Source organism: Heptranchias perlo, chromosome 29, assembly GCF_035084215.1.
Source record: "Heptranchias perlo isolate sHepPer1 chromosome 29, sHepPer1.hap1, whole genome shotgun sequence".
Taxonomy (NCBI): Eukaryota; Metazoa; Chordata; class Chondrichthyes; order Hexanchiformes; family Hexanchidae; genus Heptranchias; species Heptranchias perlo.
This window is the reverse complement of record NC_090353.1, coordinates 19,924,822-19,943,035: the sequence shown is the minus strand read 5'-3', so window position 1 is coordinate 19,943,035 and position 18,214 is coordinate 19,924,822. Positions and strand designations below refer to the sequence as shown.

Below are 18,214 nucleotides of genomic sequence, written 5' to 3'. Positions count from 1 at the left end.
ATGAGATCAGTTACTTTCACAGCAACAACAGAAGCATCCACTGCAAGTACACAGACCTCCACCGCAGCAACGACCTCGACATCAGCTCCCGCCTCAACAAGTACAACAGTACCGACAACTGCAGAGAGCACCTCACAAACAATGACAATTGAATCAACAGCAATCTTAACCACACCACTCACTTCAACAAGTGGTGAGTATACCAGCACACTTTTATCAGCGGTGCAATTCTGATTCCATTCAATCTAATTCAAGTTTAGAAACATACTCGAGCAATAACAACAAAATATTATTGTCGAATGTTGTCAGCTAAAATAATTCAGCAGAGAATCTTATGGCTTTGTCACTTGACATTCTGCTGCTGTTGCAACATGGATAAGTTATATTACTCAGTAATTTGCATTATATCCAGAGGTTAAAAATACAAAGCAATTTGTCTCCGCATAATTCATAGTATGTTTTTTCAAGTTTTATGTTTGCCACAATAATGAGATCAGTTGCTTTCACAGCAACAACAGAAGCATCCACTGCAAGTACACAGACCTCCACCGCAGCACCGACCTCTGTATCAGCTCCAGCCTCAACAAGTACAACAGTACCTACAACTGCAGAGAGCACCTCACAAACATTGACAATTGAATCAACAGCAATATCAACCACACCACTCACTTCAACAAGTGGTGAGTATCCCAGCACACTTTTATCAGCAGTTTAATTCTAATTCCATTCAATCGAATGCAAGTTTAGAAACATACTCGAGCAATAATAACAAAATATTATTGTGGTTTGTTGTCGCTACAATAATTCAGCAGAGAATCTTATGGCTTTGTCACTTGATATTTTGCTGTTGGTCCAACATGGATATGTTATATCACTGAGTAATTTGCATCATATCTGGAGGATGGAAATACAAAGCAAATTGTCTCTCATGCATAATTCATAGTATGTTTTTTCAAGTTTTATGTTTGCCAAAATAATGAGATCAGTTACTTTCACAGCAACAACAGAAGCATCCACTGCAAGTACACAGACCTCCACTGCAGTAGCGACCTCGACATCAGCTCCCGCCGCAACAATTACAACAGTACCAACAACCACAGAAAGCACGACTCAAGCTTCGACAAGTGAATCAACGACAATCTCATCAACACAACTCACTTCAACAACAAGTGGTGTGTAGACTAGTGCACCCTTATGAACCGTTTCATTCTGATTCCATTCTCTCCAATGCAAGTTTGCAAATATGCTTCAGCAAAAAGTAACAAAATATTGTTGTTGTGTGTTGTCAGCTGCAATAGTGCTGTGAAGAATCACGTGCAATTATCAGTTGACAATCTGCTGCTGTTGCAACATGAATATGTCATATTACTCAGTAATTTGCATTGTATCTAGGTGTTAAAAATACAGAGCAATTTGTCCTTAATGTATAATTCAGTGTGTTCTACCAAATTTTATGTTTGCCTCAATAATGAGATCAGTTCCTTTCACAGCAACAACAGAAGCATCCACTGCAAGTACACAGACCTCCACCGCAGCAATGACCTCGACATCAGCTCCCGCCTCAACAAGTACAACAGTCCCGACAACTACAGAGAGCACCTCTCAAACAGTGACAATTGAATCAACAGCAATCTTAACCACACCACTCATTTCAACAAGTGGTCAGTATACCAGCACACTTTTATCAGCAGTTTAATTCTGATTCCATTCAATCTAATGCAAGTTTAGAAACAAACTCGAGCAATAATAACAAAATATTATTGTGGTTTGTTGTCAGCTACAATAATTCAGCAGAGAATCTTATGGCTTTGTCACTTGACATTCTGCTGCTGTTGCAACATGAATATGTTATATTACTCAGTAATTTGCATTATATCTAGAGGTTAAAAATACAAAGCAATTTGTCTCTGCTTAATTCATAGTATGTTTTTTCAAGTTTTATGTTTGCCACAATAATGAGATCAGTTACTTTCACAGCAACAACAGAAGCATCCACTGCAAGTACAGAGACCTCCACCGCAGCAATGACCTCTGTATCAGCTCCCGCCTCAACAAGTACAACAGTCCCGACAACTGCAGAGAGCACCTCTCAAACATTGACAATTGAATCAACAGCAATCTCAACCACCCCACTCACTTCAACAAGTGGTGAGTATACCAGCACACTTTTATCAGCGGTGCAATTCTGATTCCGTTCAATCTAATTCAAGTTTAGAAACATACTCGAGCAATAATAACAAAATATTATTGTAGAATGTTGTCAGCTAAAATAATTCAGCAGAGAATCTTATGGCTTTGTCACTTGACATTCTGCTGCTGTTGCAACATGGATATGTTATATTACTGAGTAATTTGCATCATATCTAGAGGTTGGAAATACATAGCAAGTTGTCTCTCATGCATAATTCATAGTATGTTTTTTCAAGTTTTATGTTTGCCACAATAATGAGATCAGTTACTTTCACAGCAACAACAGAAGCATCCACTGCAAGTACACAGACCTCCACCGCAGCACCGACCTCGATATCAGCTCCAGCCTCAACAAGTACAACAGTACCGACAACTGCAGAGAGCACCTCACAAACATTGACAATTGAATCAACAGCAATCTCAACCACACCACTCACTTCTACAAGCGGTGAGTGTACCAGCACACTTTTATCAGCAGTTTAATTCAGATTCTGTTTAATCTAATGCAAGTTTAGAAACAAACTTGAGCAATAATTACAAAATATTATTGTCGTGTGTTGTCAGCTACAGTTGTGCTGCGAAAAATCACGTGCAATTGTCAGTTGACACTCTGCTGCTGTTGCAACATGGACATGTTATATTTGTAACTAATTTACATTCTATATAGGTATGAAAAATAAACAGAGCAGTTTGTCTTAAATGCATAATTCGGAGTATGTTGTTCCAAGTTTTATGTTTGCCTCAATAATAAGATCAATTACTTTCACAGCAACAACAGAAGTATCAACTACAAGTACACAGACCTCCGCTGCAGCACCGACCTCAACATCAGCTCCCGCCTCAACAAGTACAACAGTACCGACAACTGCAGAGAGCTCCTCTCAAACAGTGACAATTGAATCAACAGCAATATCAATCACACCACTCACTTCAACAAGTGGTGAGTATACCAGCACACTTTTACCAGCAGTTTAATTCTGATTCCATTCAATCTAATGCAAGGTTAGAAACATACTCGAGCAATAGTAACAAAATATTATTGTAGAATGTTGTCAGCTACAATAATTCAGCAGAGAATCTTATGGCTTTGTCACTTGACATTTTGCTGTTGTTCCAACATGGATATGTTATATTACTGAGTAATTTGCATCATATCTAGAGGATGGAAATACATCGCAAGTTGTCTCCCATGCATAATTCATGGTATGTTTTTTCAAGTTTTAAGTTTGCCACAATAATGAGATCAGTTACTTTCACAGCAACAACAGAAGCATCCACTGCAAGTACACACACCTCCACTGCAGTAGCGACCTCGACATCAGCTCCCGCCGCAACAATTACAACAGTACCAACAACCACAGAAAGCACGACTCAAGCTTCGACAAGTGAATCAACGACAATCTCATCATCACAACTCACTTCCACAACAAGTGGTGTGTAGACTAGTGCACCCTTATGAACCGTTTCATTCTGATTCCTTTCTCTCTAATGCAAGTTTGCAAATATGCTTCAGCAAAAAGTAACAAAATATTGTTGTTGTGTGTTGTCAGCTGCAATAGTGCTGTGAAGAATCACGTGCAATTATCAGTTGACAATCTGCTGCTGTTGCAACATGAATATATTATATTACTCAGTAATTTGCATTGTATCTAGGTATTAAAAATACAGAGCAATTTGTCCTTAATGTATAATTCAGTGTGTTCTACCAAATTTTATGTTTGCCTCAATAATGAGATCAGTTACTTTCACAGCAACAACAGAAGCATCCACTGCAAGTACAGAGACCTCCACCGCAGCAATGACCTCTACATCAGCTCCCGCCTCAACAAGTACAAGAGTACCGACAACTGCAGAGAGCACCTCTCAAACATTGACAATTGAATCAACAGCAATCTTAACCACACCACTCACTTCAACAAGTGGTGAGTATACCAGCACACTTTCATCAGCGGTGCAATTCTGATTCCGTTCAATCTAATGCAAGTTTAGAAACATACTCGAGCAATAATAACAAAATATTATTGTGGAATGTTGTCAGCTAAAATAATTCAGCAGAGAATCTTATGGCTTTGTCACTTGACATTCTGCTGCTGTTGCAACATGGATAAGTTATATTACTCAGTAATTTGCATTATATCTAGAGGTTAAAAATACAAAGCAATTTGTCTCTGCATAATTCATAGCATTTTTTTTCAAGTTTTATGTTTGCCACAATAATGAGATCAGTTACTTTCACAGCAACAACAGAAGCATCCACTGCAAGTACACAGACCTCCTCCGCAGCACCGACCTCTATATCAGCTCCCGCCTCAACAAGTACAACAGTACCTACAACTGCAGAGAGCACCTCACAAACATTGACAATTGAATCAACAGCAATCTCAACCACACCACTCACTTCAACAAGTGGTGAGTATACCAGCACACTTTTACCAGCAGTTTAATTCTGATTCCATTCAATCTAATGCAAGTTTAGAAACATACTCGAGCAATAACAACAAAATATTATTGTGGTTTGTTGTTAGCTACAGTTGTGCTGCGAAGAATCACGTGCAATTGTCAGTTGACACTCTGCTGCTGTTGCAACATGGATATGTTATATTTGTAACTAATTTACATTCTATATCGGTATGAAAAATAAATAGAGCAGTTTGTCTTAAATGCATAATTCATAGCATGTTTTTTCAAGTTTTATGTTTGCCACAATAATGAGATCAGTTACTTTCACAGCAACAACAGAAGCATCCACTGCAATTACACAGACCTCCATTGCAGCAACAACCTCGACATCAGCTCCCGCCTCAACAAGTACATTAGCACCAACAACTGCAGAGAACACCTCTGAAACATCGGCAATTGAATCAACAGCAATCTTAACCACACCACTCACTTCAACAAGTGGTGAGTATACCAGCACACTTTTATCAGCGGTGCAATTCTGATTCCATTCAATCTAATGCAAGTTTAGAAACATACTCGAGCAATAATACAAAATATTATTGTCGTGTGTTGTCAGCTACAATTGTGCTACGAAGAATCACGTGCAATTGTCAGTTGACACTCTGCTGCTGTTGCAACATGGGTATGTTATATTTGTAACTAATTTACATTTTATATAGGTCTGAAAAATACAGAGAAGTTTGTCTTAAATGCATAATTCATGGTATGTTGTTCCAATTTTTATGTTTGCCACAATAATATAAATTACTTTCACAGCAACAACAGAAGCATCAACTACAAGTACACAGACCTCCGCTGCAGTAGCGACCTCTGTATCAGCTCCCGCCTCAACAAGTGCAACAGTAGCAACAACTGCAGAGAGCACTTCTCAAACATTGACAATTGAATCAACAGCAATCTCAACCACACCACTCACTTCAACAAGTGGTGAGTATACCAGCACACTTTTATCAGCAGTGTAATTCTGATTCCGTTCAATCGAATGCAAGTTTAGAAACATACTCGAGCAATAATAACAAAATATTATTGTGGTATGTTGTCAGCTACGATAATTCAGCAGACAATCTGATGGCATTGTCACTTGACATTCTGCTGCTGTTGCAACATGAATATGTTATATTACTCAGTAATTTGCATTATATCTAGAGGTTAAAAATACAAAGCAATTTGTCTCTGCACAATTCATAGTATGTTTTTTCAAGTTTTATGTTTGCCACAATAATAAGATCAGTTACTTTCACAGCAACAACAGAAGCATCCACTGCAAGTACAGAGACCTCCACCGCAGCAATGACCTCTCCATCAGCTCCCACCTCAACAAGTACAACAGTACCGACAACTGCAGAGAGCACCTCTCAAACAGTGACAATTGAATCAACAGCAATCTTAACCACACCACTCACTTCTACAAGCGGTGAGTATACCAGCACACTTTTATCAGCGGTGCAATTCTGATTCCATTCAATCTAATTCAAGTTTAGAAACATACTCGAGCAATAACAACAAAATATTATTGTCGAATGTTGTCAGCTAAAATAATTCAGCAGAGAATCTTATGGCTTTGTCACTTGACATTCTGCTGCTGTTGCAACATGGATAAGTTATATTACTCAGTAATTTGCATTATATCCAGAGGTTAAAAATACAAAGCAATTTGTCTCCGCATAATTCATAGTATGTTTTTTCAAGTTTTATGTTTGCCACAATAATGAGATCAGTTGCTTTCACAGCAACAACAGAAGCATCCACTGCAAGTACACAGACCTCCACCGCAGCACCGACCTCTGTATCAGCTCCAGCCTCAACAAGTACAACAGTACCTACAACTGCAGAGAGCACCTCACAAACATTGACAATTGAATCAACAGCAATATCAACCACACCACTCACTTCAACAAGTGGTGAGTATCCCAGCACACTTTTATCAGCAGTTTAATTCTGATTCCATTCAATCGAATGCAAGTTTAGAAACATACTCGAGCAATAATAACAAAATATTATTGTGGTTTGTTGTCGCTACAATAATTCAGCAGAGAATCTTATGGCTTTGTCACTTGATATTTTGCTGTTGGTCCAACATGGATATGTTATATCACTGAGTAATTTGCATCATATCTGGAGGATGGAAATACAAAGCAAATTGTCTCTCATGCATAATTCATAGTATGTTTTTTCAAGTTTTATGTTTGCCACAATAATGAGATCAGTTACTTTCACAGCAACAACAGAAGCATCCACTGCAAGTACACAGACCTCCACTGCAGTAGCGACCTCGACATCAGCTCCCGCCGCAACAATTACAACAGTACCAACAACCACAGAAAGCACGACTCAAGCTTCGACAAGTGAATCAACGACAATCTCATCAACACAACTCACTTCAACAACTAGTGGTGTGTACACTAGTGCACCCTTATGAACCGTTTCATTCTGATTCCATTCTCTCCAATGCAAGTTTGCAAATATGCTTCAGCAAAAAGTAACAAAATATTGTTGTTGTGTGTTGTCAGCTGCAATAGTGCTGTGAAGAATCACGTGCAATTATCAGTTGACAATCTGCTGCTGTTGCAACATGAATATGTCATATTACTCAGTAATTTGCATTGTATCTAGGTGTTAAAAATACAGAGCAATTTGTCCTTAATGTATAATTCAGTGTGTTCTACCAAATTTTATGTTTGCCTCAATAATGAGATCAGTTCCTTTCACAGCAACAACAGAAGCATCCACTGCAAGTACACAGACCTCCACCGCAGCAATGACCTCGACATCAGCTCCCGCCTCAACAAGTACAACAGTCCCGACAACTACAGAGAGCACCTCTCAAACAGTGACAATTGAATCAACAGCAATCTTAACCACACCACTCACTTCAACAAGTGGTCAGTATACCAGCACACTTTTATCAGCAGTTTAATTCTGATTCCATTCAATTTAATGCAAGTTTAGAAACAAACTCGAGCAATAATAACAAAATATTATTGTGGTTTGTTGTCAGCTACAATAATTCAGCAGAGAATCTTATGGCTTTGTCACTTGACATTCTGCTGCTGTTGCAATATGAATATGTTATATTACTCAGTAATTTGCATTATATCTAGAGGTTAGAAATACAAAGCAATTTGTCTCTGCATAATTCATAGTATGTTTTTTCAAGTTTTATGTTTGCCACAATAATGAGATCAGTTACTTTCACAGCAACAACAGAAGCATCCACTGCAAGTACAGAGACCTCCACCGCAGCAATGACCTCTACATCAGCTCCCGCCTCAACAAGTACAACAGTCCCGACAACTGCAGAGAGCACCTCTCAAACATTGACAATTGAATCAACAGCAATCTCAACCACCCCACTCACTTCAACAAGTGGTGAGTATACCAGCACACTTTTATCAGCGGTGCAATTCTGATTCCGTTCAATCTAATTCAAGTTTAGAAACATACTCGAGCAATAATAACAAAATATTATTGTAGAATGTTGTCAGCTAAAATAATTCAGCAGAGAATCTTATGGCTTTGTCACTTGACATTCTGCTGCTGTTGCAACATGGATATGTTATATTACTGAGTAATTTGCATCATATCTAGAGGTTGGAAATACATAGCAAGTTGTCTCTCATGCATAATTCATAGTATGTTTTTTCAAGTTTTATGTTTGCCACAATAATGAGATCAGTTACTTTCACAGCAACAACAGAAGCATCCACTGCAAGTACACAGACCTCCACCGCAGCACCGACCTCGATATCAGCTCCAGCCTCAACAAGTACAACAGTACCGACAACTGCAGAGAGCACCTCACAAACATTGACAATTGAATCAACAGCAATCTCAACCACACCACTCACTTCTACAAGCGGTGAGTGTACCAGCATACTTTGATCAGTAGTTTAATTCAGATTCTGTTTAATCTAATGCAAGTTTAGAAACAAACTTGAGCAATAATTACAAAATATTATTGTCGTGTGTTGTCAGCTACAGTTGAGCTGCGAAGAATCACGTGCAATTGTCAGTTGACACTCTGCTGCTGTTGCAACATGGACATGTTATATTTGTAACTAATTTACATTCTATATAGGTATGAAAAATAAACAGAGCAGTTTGTCTTAAATGCATAATTCGGAGTATGTTGTTCCAAGTTTTATGTTTGCCTCAATAATAAGATCAATTACTTTCACAGCAACAACAGAAGTATCAACTACAAGTACACAGACCTCCGCTGCAGCACCGACCTCAACATCAGCTCCCGCCTCAACAAGTACAACAGTACCGACAACTGCAGAGAGCTCCTCTCAAACAGTGACAATTGAATCAACAGCAATATCAATCACACCACTCACTTCAACAAGTGGTGAGTATACCAGCACACTTTTACCAGCAGTTTAATTCTGATTCCATTCAATCTAATGCAAGGTTAGAAACATACTCGAGCAATAGTAACAAAATATTATTGTAGAATGTTGTCAGCTACAATAATTCAGCAGAGAATCTTATGGCTTTGTCACTTGACATTTTGCTGTTGTTCCAACATGGATATGTTATATTACTGAGTAATTTGCATCATATCTAGAGGATGGAAATACATCGCAAGTTGTCTCTCATGCATAATTCATGGTATGTTTTTTCAAGTTTTATGTTTGCCACAATAATGAGATCAGTTACTTTCACAGCAACAACAGAAGCATCCACTGCAAGTACACAGACCTCCACTGCAGTAGCGACCTCTGTATCAGCTCCCGCCTCAACAATTACAACAGTACCAACAACCACAGAAAGCACGACTCAAGCTTCGACAAGTGAATCAACGACAATCTCATCAACACAACTCACTTCCACAACAAGTGGTGTGTAGACTAGTGCACCCTTATGAACCGTTTCATTCTGATTCCTTTCTCTCTAATGCAAGTTTGCAAATATGCTTCAGCAAAAAGTAACAAAATATTGTTGTTGTGTGTTGTCAGCTGCAATAGTGCTGTGAAGAATCACGTGCAATTATCAGTTGACAATCTGCTGCTGTTGCAACATGAATATATTATATTACTCAGTAATTTGCATTGTATCTAGGTATTAAAAATACAGAGCAATTTGTCCTTAATGTATAATTCAACGTGTTCTACCAAATATTATGTTTGCCTCAATAATGAGATCAGTTACTTTCACAGCAACAACAGAAGCATCAACTGCAAGCACAGAGACCTCCACCGCAGCAATGACCTCTACATCAGCTCCCGCCTCAACAAGTACAACAGTATCGACAACTGCAGAGAGCACCTCTCAAACAGTGACAATTGAATCAACAGCAATCTTAACCACACCACTCACTTCAACAAGTGGTGAGCATACCAGCACACTTTTATCAGCGGTGCAATTCTGATTCCGTTCAATCTAATGCAAGTTTAGAAACATACTCGAGCAATAATAACAAAATATTATTGTGGAATGTTGTCAGCTAAAATAATTCAGCAGAGAATCTTATGGCTTTGTCACTTGACATTCTGCTGCTGTTGCAACATGGATAAGTTATATTACTCAGTAATTTGCATTATATCTAGAGGTTAAAAATACAAAGCAATTTGTCTCTGCATAATTCATAGCATGTTTTTTCAAGTTTTATGTTTGCCACAATAATGAGATCAGTTACTTTCACAGCAACAACAGAAGCATCCACTGCAAGTACACAGACCTCCACCGCAGCACCGACCTCTATATCAGCTCCCGCCTCAACAAGTACAACAGTACCTACAACTGCAGAGAGCACCTCACAAACATTGACAATTGAATCAACAGCAATATCAACCACACCACTCACTTCAACAAGTGGTGAGTATACCAGCACACTTTTACCAGCAGTTTAATTCTGATTCCATTCAATCTAATGCAAGTTTAGAAACATACTCGAGCAATAACAACAAAATATTATTGTGGTTTGTTGTTAGCTACAGTTGTGCTGCGAAGAATCACGTGCAATTGTCAGTTGACACTCTGCTGCTGTTGCAACATGGATATGTTATATTTGTAACTAATTTACATTCTATATCGGTATGAAAAATAAATAGAGCAGTTTGTCTTAAATGCATAATTCATTGCATGTTTTTTCAAGTTTTATGTTTGCCACAATAATGAGATGAGTTACTTGCACAGCAATAACAGAAGCATCCACTGCAAGTACACAGACCTCCATTGCAGCAACGACCTCGAGATCAGCTCCCGCCTCAACAAGTACATTAGCACCAACAACTGCAGAGAACACCTCTGAAACATCGGCAATTGAATCAACAGCAATCTTAACCACACCACTCACTTCAACAAGTGGTGAGTATACCAGCACACTTTTATCAGCGGTGCAATTCTGATTCCATTCAATCTAATGCAAGTTTAGAAACATACTCGAGCAATAATACAAAATATTATTGTGGTTTGTTGTCAGCTACAATTGTGCTGCGAAGAATCACATGCAATTGTCAGTTGACGCTCTGGTGCTGTTGCAACATGGATATGTTATATTACTCAGTAATTTGCATTCTATATCGGTTTTAAAAATACAGAGCAACTTATCTTAAATGCATAATTCGTAGTATGTTGTTCCAAGTTTTATGTTTGCCTCAACAATGACATCAGTTACTTTCACAGCAACAACAGAAGCATCCACTGCAAGTCCACAGACCTCCACCGCAGCACCGACCTCTATATCAGCTCCAGCCTCAACAAGTACAACAGTACCGACAACTGCAGAGAGCATCTCACAAACATTGACAATTGAATCAACAGCAATCTCAATAACACCACTCACTTCAACAAGTGGTGAGTATACCAGCACACTTTGATCAGCAGTTTAATTCAGATTCTGTTTAATCTAATGCAAGTTTAGAAACATACTTGAGCAATAATAACAAAATATTATTGTCGTGTGTTGTCAGCTACAGTTGTGCTGCGAAGAATCATAGAATCATAGAAGTTACAACATGGAAACAGGCCCTTCGGCCCAACATGTCCATGTCGCCCAGTTTATACCACTAAGCTAGTCGCAATTTCCTGCACTTGGCCCATATCCCTCTATACCCATCTTACCCATGTAACTGTCCAAATGCTTTTTAAAAGACAAAATTGTACCCGCCTCTACTACTGCCTCTGGCAGCTCGTTCCAGACACTCACCACCCTTTGAGTGAAAAAATTGCCCCTCTGGACACTTTTTTATCTCTCCCCTCTCACCTTAAATCTATGCCCCCTCGTTCTCGACTCCCCTACCTTTGGGAAAAGATTTTGACTATGTACCTTATCTATGCCCCTCATTATTTTATAGACTTCTATAAGATCACCCCTTAACCTCCTACTCTCCAGGGAAAAAAGTCCCAGTCTGTCTAACCTCTCCCTATAAGTCAAACCATCAAGTCCCGGTAGCATCCTAGTAAATCTTTTCTGCACTCTTTCTAGTTTAATAATATCCTTTCTATAATAGGGTGACCAGAACTGTACACAGTACTCCAAGTGTGGCCTCACCAATGCCCTGTACAACTTCAACAAGACATCCCAACTCCTGCATTCAATGTTCTGACCAATGAAACCAAGCATGCCGAATGCCTTCTTCACCACCCTATCCACCTGTGACTCCACTTTCAAGGAGCTATGAACCTGTACTCCTAGATCTCTTTGTTCTATAACTCTCCCCAACGCCCTACCATTAACGGAGTAGGTCCTGGCCCGATTCGATCTACCAAAATGCATCACCTCACATTTATCTAAATTAAACTCCATCTGCCATTCATCGGCCCACTGGCCCAATTTATCAAGATCCCGTTGCAATCCTAGATAACCTTCTTCACTGTCCACAATGCCACCAATCTTGGTGTCATCTGCAAACTTACTAACCATGCCTCCTAAATTCTCATCCAAATCATTAATATAAATAACAAATAACAGCGGACCCAGCACCGATCCCTGAGGCACACCGCTGGACACAGGCATCCAGTTTGAAAAACAACCCTCTGCAACCACCCACTGTCTTCTGTCGTCAAGCCAATTTTGTATCCAATTGGCTACCTCACCTTGGATCCCATGAGATTTAACCTTATGTAACAACCTACCATGCGGTACCTTGTCAAAGGATTTGCTGAAGTCCATGTAGACCACGTCTACTGCACAGCCTTCATCTATCTTCTTGGTTACCCCTTCAAAAAACTCAATCAAATTCGTGAGACATGATTTTCCTCTCACAAAACCATGCTGACTGTTCCTAATTAGTCCCTGCCTCGCCAAATGCCTGTAGATCCTGTCCCTCAGAATACCCTCGAACAACTTACCCACTACAGATGTCAGGCTCACCGGTCTGTAGTTCCCAGGCTTTTCCCTGCCGCCCTTCATAAACAAAGGCACAACATTTGCTACCCTCCAATCTTCAGGCACCTCACCTGTAGCGGTGGATGATTCAAATATCTCTGCTAGGGGACCCGCAATTTCCTCCCGAACCTCCCATAATGTCCTGGGATACATTTCATCAGGTCCCGGAGATTTATCTACCTTGATGCGCGTTAAGACTTCCAGCACCTCCCTCTCTGTAATATGTACACTCCTCAAGACATCACTATTTATTTCCCCAAGTTCCCTAACATCCATGCCTTTCTCAACCGTAAATCACGTGCAATTGTCAGTTGACGCTCGGCTGCTATTGCAACATGGATATGTTATATTTGGAACTAATTTACATTCTATATTGGTATGAAAAATACAGAGAAGTTTGTCTTAAATGCATAATTCGTAGTATGTTGTTCCAAGTTTCATGTTTGCCTCAATAATAAGATCAATTACTTTCACAGCAACAACAGAAGCATCAACTAAAAGTGCACAGACCTCCGCTGCAGCACCGACCTCAACATCAGCTCCCGCCTCAACAAGTGCAACAGTCGCAGCAACTACACAGAGCACTTCTCAAACATTGACAATTGAATCAACAGCAATCTCAACCACACCACTCACTTCAACAAGTGGTCAGTATACCAGCACACTTTCATCAGCAGTTTAATTCGATTCCATTCAATCTAATGCAAGTTTAGAAACATACTCGAGCAATAATAACAAAATATTGTTGTGATTTGTTGTCAGCTACAATCATTCAGCAGAGAATCTTATGGCTTTGTCACTTGACATTTTGCTGTTGTTGCAACATGGATATGTTATATTACTGAGTAATTTGCATTATATCTAGAGGTTAAAAATACAAAGCAATTTGTCTCTGCATAATTCATAGTATGTTTTTTAAAGTTTTATGTTTGCCTCAATAATGAGATCAGTTACTTTCACAGCAACAACAGAAGCATCCACTGCAAGTACACAGACCTCCACCGCAGCAACGACCTCGACATCAGCTCCCGCCTCAACAAGTACAACAGTACCGACAACTGCAGAGAGCACCTCACAAACAATGACAATTGAATCAACAGCAATATCAACCACACCACTCACTTCTACAAGCGGTGAGTGTACCAGCACACTTTTATCAGCAGTTTAATTCAGATTCTGTTTCATCTAATGCAAGTTTAGAAGCAAACTTGAGCAATAATAACAAAATATTATTGTCGTGTGTTGTCAGCTACAGTTGTGCTGCGAAGAATCACGTGCAATTGTCAGTTGACACTCTGCTGCTGTTGCAACATGGATATGTTATATTTGTAACTAATTTACATTGCATATAGGTATGAAAAATAAATAGAGCAGTTTGTCTTAAATGCATAATTCGTAGTATGTTGTTCCAAGTTTTATGTTTGCCTCAATAATAAGATCAATCACTTTCACAGCAACAACAGAAGTATCAACTACAAGTACACAGACCTCCGCTGCAGCACCGACCTCAACATCAGCTCTAGCCTCAAGAAGTACAACAGTGCCGACAACTGCAGAGAGCTCCTCTCAAACATTGACAATTGATTCAACAGCAATCTCAACCACACCACTCACTTCTACAAGTGGTCAGTATACCAGCACACTTTTATCAGCAGTTTAATTCTGATTCCATTCAATCTAATGCAAGTTTAGAAACATACTCGAGCAATAATAACAAAATATTATTGTGGTTTGTTGTCAGCTGCAATAATTCAGCAGAGAATCTTATGGCTTTGTCACTTGACATTTTGCTGTTGTTGCAACGTGGATATGTTTTATTACTGAGTAATTTGCATCATATCTAGAGGTTGGAAATACATAGCAAGTTGTCTCTCATGCATAATTCATGGTATGTTTTTTCAAGTTTTATGTTTGCCACAATAATGAGATCAGTTACTTTCACAGCAACAACAGAAGCATCCACTGCAAGTACACAGACCTCCACCGCAGCACCGACCTCGATATCAGCTCCAGCCTCAACAAGTACAACAGTACCGACAGCTGCAGAGAGCACCTCACAAACATTGACAATTGAATCAACAGCAATATCAACCACACCACTCATTTCAACAAGTGGTGAGTATACCAGCACACTTTTATCAGCAGTTTAATTCAGATTCTGTTTAATCTTATGCAAGTTTAGAAACATACTTGAGCAATAATAACAAAATATTATTGTCGTGTGTTGTCAGCTACAATTGTGCTACGAAGAATCACGTGCAATTGTCAGTTGACACTCTGCTGCTGTTGCAACATGGGTATGTTATATTTGTAACTAATTTACATTCTATATAGGTCTGAAAAATACAGAGAAGTTTGTCTTAAATGCATAATTCATAGTATGTTGTTCCAAGTTTTATGTTTGCCACAATAATATCAATTACTTTCACAGCAACAACAGAAGCATCAACTACAAGTACACAGACCTCCACTGCAGTAGCGACCTCTGTATCAGCTCCCGCCTCAACAAGTGCAACAGTAGCAACAACTGCAGAGAGCACTTCTCAAACATTGACAATTGAATCAACAGCAATCTCAACCACACCACTCACTTCAACAAGTGGTGAGTATACCAGCACACTTTTATCAGCAGTGTAATTCTGATTCCGTTCAATCGAATGGAAGTTTAGAAACATACTCGAGCAATAATAACAAAATATTATTGTGGTATGTTGTCAGCTACGATAATTCAGCAGACAATCTGATGGCATTGTCACTTGACATTCTGCTGCTGTTGCAACATGAATATGTTATATTACTCAGTAATTTGCATTATATCTGGAGGTTAAAAATACAAAGCAATTTGTCTCTGCATAATTTATAGTATGTTTTTTCAAGTTTTATGTTTGCCAGAATAATGAGATCAGTTACTTTCACAGCAACAACAGAAGCATCCACTGCAAGTACACAGACCTCCACCGCAGCACCGACCTCTATATCAGCTCCCGCCTCAACAAGTACAACAGTACCGACAACTGCAGATAGCACCTCACAAACATTGACAATTGAATCAACAGCAATATCAACCACACCACTCATTTCTACAAGTGGTGAGTATACCAGCACACTTTTATCAGCAGTTTAATTCAGATTCTGTTTAATCTAATGCAAGTTTAGAAACATACTTGAGCAATAATAACAAAATATTATTGTCGTGTGTTGTCAGCTACAATAATTCAGCAGAGAATCTTATGACTTTGCCACTTGACATTTTGCTGTTGTTGCAACATGGATATGTTATATTGCTGAATAATTTGCATTCTATCTGGAGGTTAAAAATATATTGCAATTTGTCTCTCATGCATAATTCATGGTATGTTTTTTCAAGTTTGATGTTTGCCACAATACTGAGATCAGTTACTTTCACAGCAACAACAGAAGCATCCACTGCAAGTACACAGACCTCCGCTGCAGCACCGACCTCGATATCAGCTCCAGCCTCAACAAGTGCAACAGTCGCTACAACTACAGAGAGCACTTCTCAAACATTGACATTTGAATCAACAGCAATCTCAACAACACCACTCACTTCAACAAATGGTGAGTATACCAGCACACTTTTATCAGCATTTAAATTCTGATTCCGTTCAATCAATGCAAGTTTAGAAACGTACTTAAAAAATAATAACAAAGTATTATTGTGGTATGTTGTCAGCTACAATTGTGCTGTGGAGAAGCACATGCAATTGTCACTTAACACTCTTCTGCTGTTGCAACATGAATGTTATATTAAACAGTAATTTGCATTCTATGTCGGTATTAAAAATACAGAGCAATTCATCTTTAATGCATCATTTGTAGTATTTGTTCCAAGTTTTATGTTTGCCTCCATCATGACATCAACTGCTTTCGCAGCAACAACAGAAGTATCGACTGCAAATACACAGACCTCCGCTGCAGCACCAACGTCTTCATCAGCTCTTGCCTCAACAAGTACAATACCATCAACTACAGACAGCTCTACTCAAGCAACGACAACTGAATTAACAACAATCTCAACAACGCCAGACTCATCAACAACAAGCGGTGAGTATACTAGGAAACCTTTATCAGCAGTTCCATTTGAATCCCTTTCAATCTCATATCAGGTTAGAAACATATTTGAGAAATAATAACAAGATATTGTTGTGGTGTGTTATCAGCTGCAATCATGTGCAATTCTCACCTTCTACTTTGCTGCCTTTGAATCTTTAATGTTATATTGCTGAATAATTTGCATTATATTTAGGTGTTAAAAATACATAGCAATTTGTCTTCAATGCACTATTTGAAGTGAGTTCTTCCACGTTTTATGTTTGCCTAAATAACGACATCAATTGCACCCACAGCAACAACAGAAGCATTGACTGCAAATACACAGACCACCACTGCAGAACCATCCTCAACATTAACTGCCATCTCAATGAGTACAATACCAACAACTACAGGCAGCTCTACTCAAGCAACGACAACTGAATTATCAAGAATCGAAACAACAACAATCTCTTCAACAACAAGTGGTTGGTATACTACTATATTTTTATCAGCAGTTTCTTTCGAATTCCTTTCAATCTAATGCAAGGTTAGAAACATATTTGAGAAATAATAACAAAATATTGCTGTGGTGTGTTGTCAGCTACAATAATGCTGCAGAGAATCTTGTGCATTTGTCACTTGACACTTTGCTGCTGTTGCAACATGGATGTGTTATATTACTGAGTAATTTGCTTTCTATCTCGATGTAAAAAAATACATTGCAATTTGTCTTGAATGCAAAATTCGTAGTATATTGTTCCAAGTTTTAAGTTTGCCTCAATAATCACATCAACTACTATCGCAGCATCAATAAAAGCATCGACTCCAAGTACACAGACTTCCATTGCAGCACCGACCTCTACTTCAGCTCCCGGCTCAACAAGTACAATACCATCATCTGCAGACAGCTCTTCTCAAGCAACGACAACTGGATTAACAACAATCTCAACAACACCACTCTCTTCAACAACAATAAGTGAGTATACTAGTAAACTTTATCAGCAGTTTCATTTAAATACATTTCAATCTAATGCAAGGTTAGAAACATATTTGTGAAGTAATGACAAAATATTGTTGTGGTCTGTTCTTAGCTGAAATAATGTAGCGGACAGTTTTATGCATTTGTCAATTGACACGTTACTGCTGTTGCAACGTGGATATGTTATATTACTGAAT

General features: G+C 38.8%; 2 protein-coding genes across 2 annotated transcripts in view; both read left to right on the top strand.

The window, feature by feature from the left end:
* On the top strand, positions 1-9,036 carry LOC137299594 (mucin-2-like). The gene is made up of 18 exons (XM_067968451.1): positions 1-193; positions 510-680; positions 999-1,172; positions 1,491-1,661; positions 1,978-2,148; positions 2,468-2,638; positions 2,960-3,130; positions 4,429-4,599; positions 4,921-5,091; positions 5,207-5,272; positions 5,407-5,577; positions 5,894-6,064; positions 6,381-6,551; positions 6,870-7,043; positions 7,362-7,532; positions 7,849-8,019; positions 8,339-8,509; positions 8,831-9,036. Exons 1-18 carry the CDS (start codon positions 1-3, stop codon positions 9,034-9,036), a joined length of 3,036 nt encoding a protein of 1,011 aa, XP_067824552.1.
* A 7,362-nt stretch (positions 9,037-16,398) lies between these two features.
* Positions 16,399-18,214, top strand: part of LOC137299478 (mucin-16-like) — a 57,880-nt gene continuing 56,064 nt past the window's right edge. Inside the window, exons 1-4 of the mRNA XM_067968239.1 lie at positions 16,399-16,564; positions 16,880-17,050; positions 17,353-17,523; positions 17,844-18,014. Of these exons, the coding sequence (XP_067824340.1) occupies positions 17,427-17,523; positions 17,844-18,014 (268 nt within the window). The 5' untranslated portion in view covers positions 16,399-16,564; positions 16,880-17,050; positions 17,353-17,426. The remainder of the gene's footprint in view (positions 16,565-16,879; positions 17,051-17,352; positions 17,524-17,843; positions 18,015-18,214) is intronic.

Bases quoted from the DNA above. Each gene is read 5' to 3' on its own strand.
- LOC137299594 (XM_067968451.1), top strand. From the start codon at position 1: ATGAGATCAGTTACTTTCACAGCAACAACAGAAGCATCCACTGCAAGT. The intron at 6,065-6,380 runs GTGAGTATACCA...TTGCTTTCACAG, and splicing joins ACCACTCACTTCTACAAGCG to CAACAACAGAAGCATCCACT. The intron at 7,533-7,848 runs GTCAGTATACCA...TTACTTTCACAG, and splicing joins ACCACTCACTTCAACAAGTG to CAACAACAGAAGCATCCACT.